Consider the following 300-nt stretch of genomic DNA (forward strand, 5'->3'; position numbering starts at 1 on the left):
CCTTCTGCTGCTGCTGCTGCACTCGGAGACCCGGTAGGCGGAGTGCTAGATGATGCTGCGGCTGTCGCCTGCTGTGGCGTAGCAGAGCCAACAGCTGCTGCTGCTGCTGCTGCTTCTGCTGCTGCTGTTGCTGCTGCTGCTGGGGAGCTTGACGCTGCTTCTCCTCCCGTGTCTTCTGTAGACGCGTTGGAGGTCGGAGAGGATACCTGAAGCGACAGAGTGCTGCTGCTGCAGCAGCAGCAGCAGCAGCAGCAGCAACAGCATCAACAGCAGCAACTGCGAAGGGTTGGAGGCACATAG

General features: G+C 61.0%; 1 protein-coding gene across 1 annotated transcript in view; it reads right to left on the minus strand.

Moving 5' to 3' along the window:
• Window positions 1-300, minus strand: part of EMH_0018390 (uncharacterized protein) — a gene marked incomplete at both ends in the record, with an annotated part of 6,666 nt that overhangs the window by 3,711 nt on the left and 2,655 nt on the right. The window contains one exon of the mRNA XM_013501143.1: window positions 1-276. Coding sequence (XP_013356597.1) covers window positions 1-276 — 276 coding nt within the window. The remainder of the gene's footprint in view (window positions 277-300) is intronic.

Source organism: Eimeria mitis, genomic scaffold (genome assembly GCF_000499745.2).
Source record: "Eimeria mitis Houghton genomic scaffold, Emh_scaff640, whole genome shotgun sequence".
Taxonomy (NCBI): domain Eukaryota; phylum Apicomplexa; class Conoidasida; order Eucoccidiorida; family Eimeriidae; genus Eimeria; species Eimeria mitis.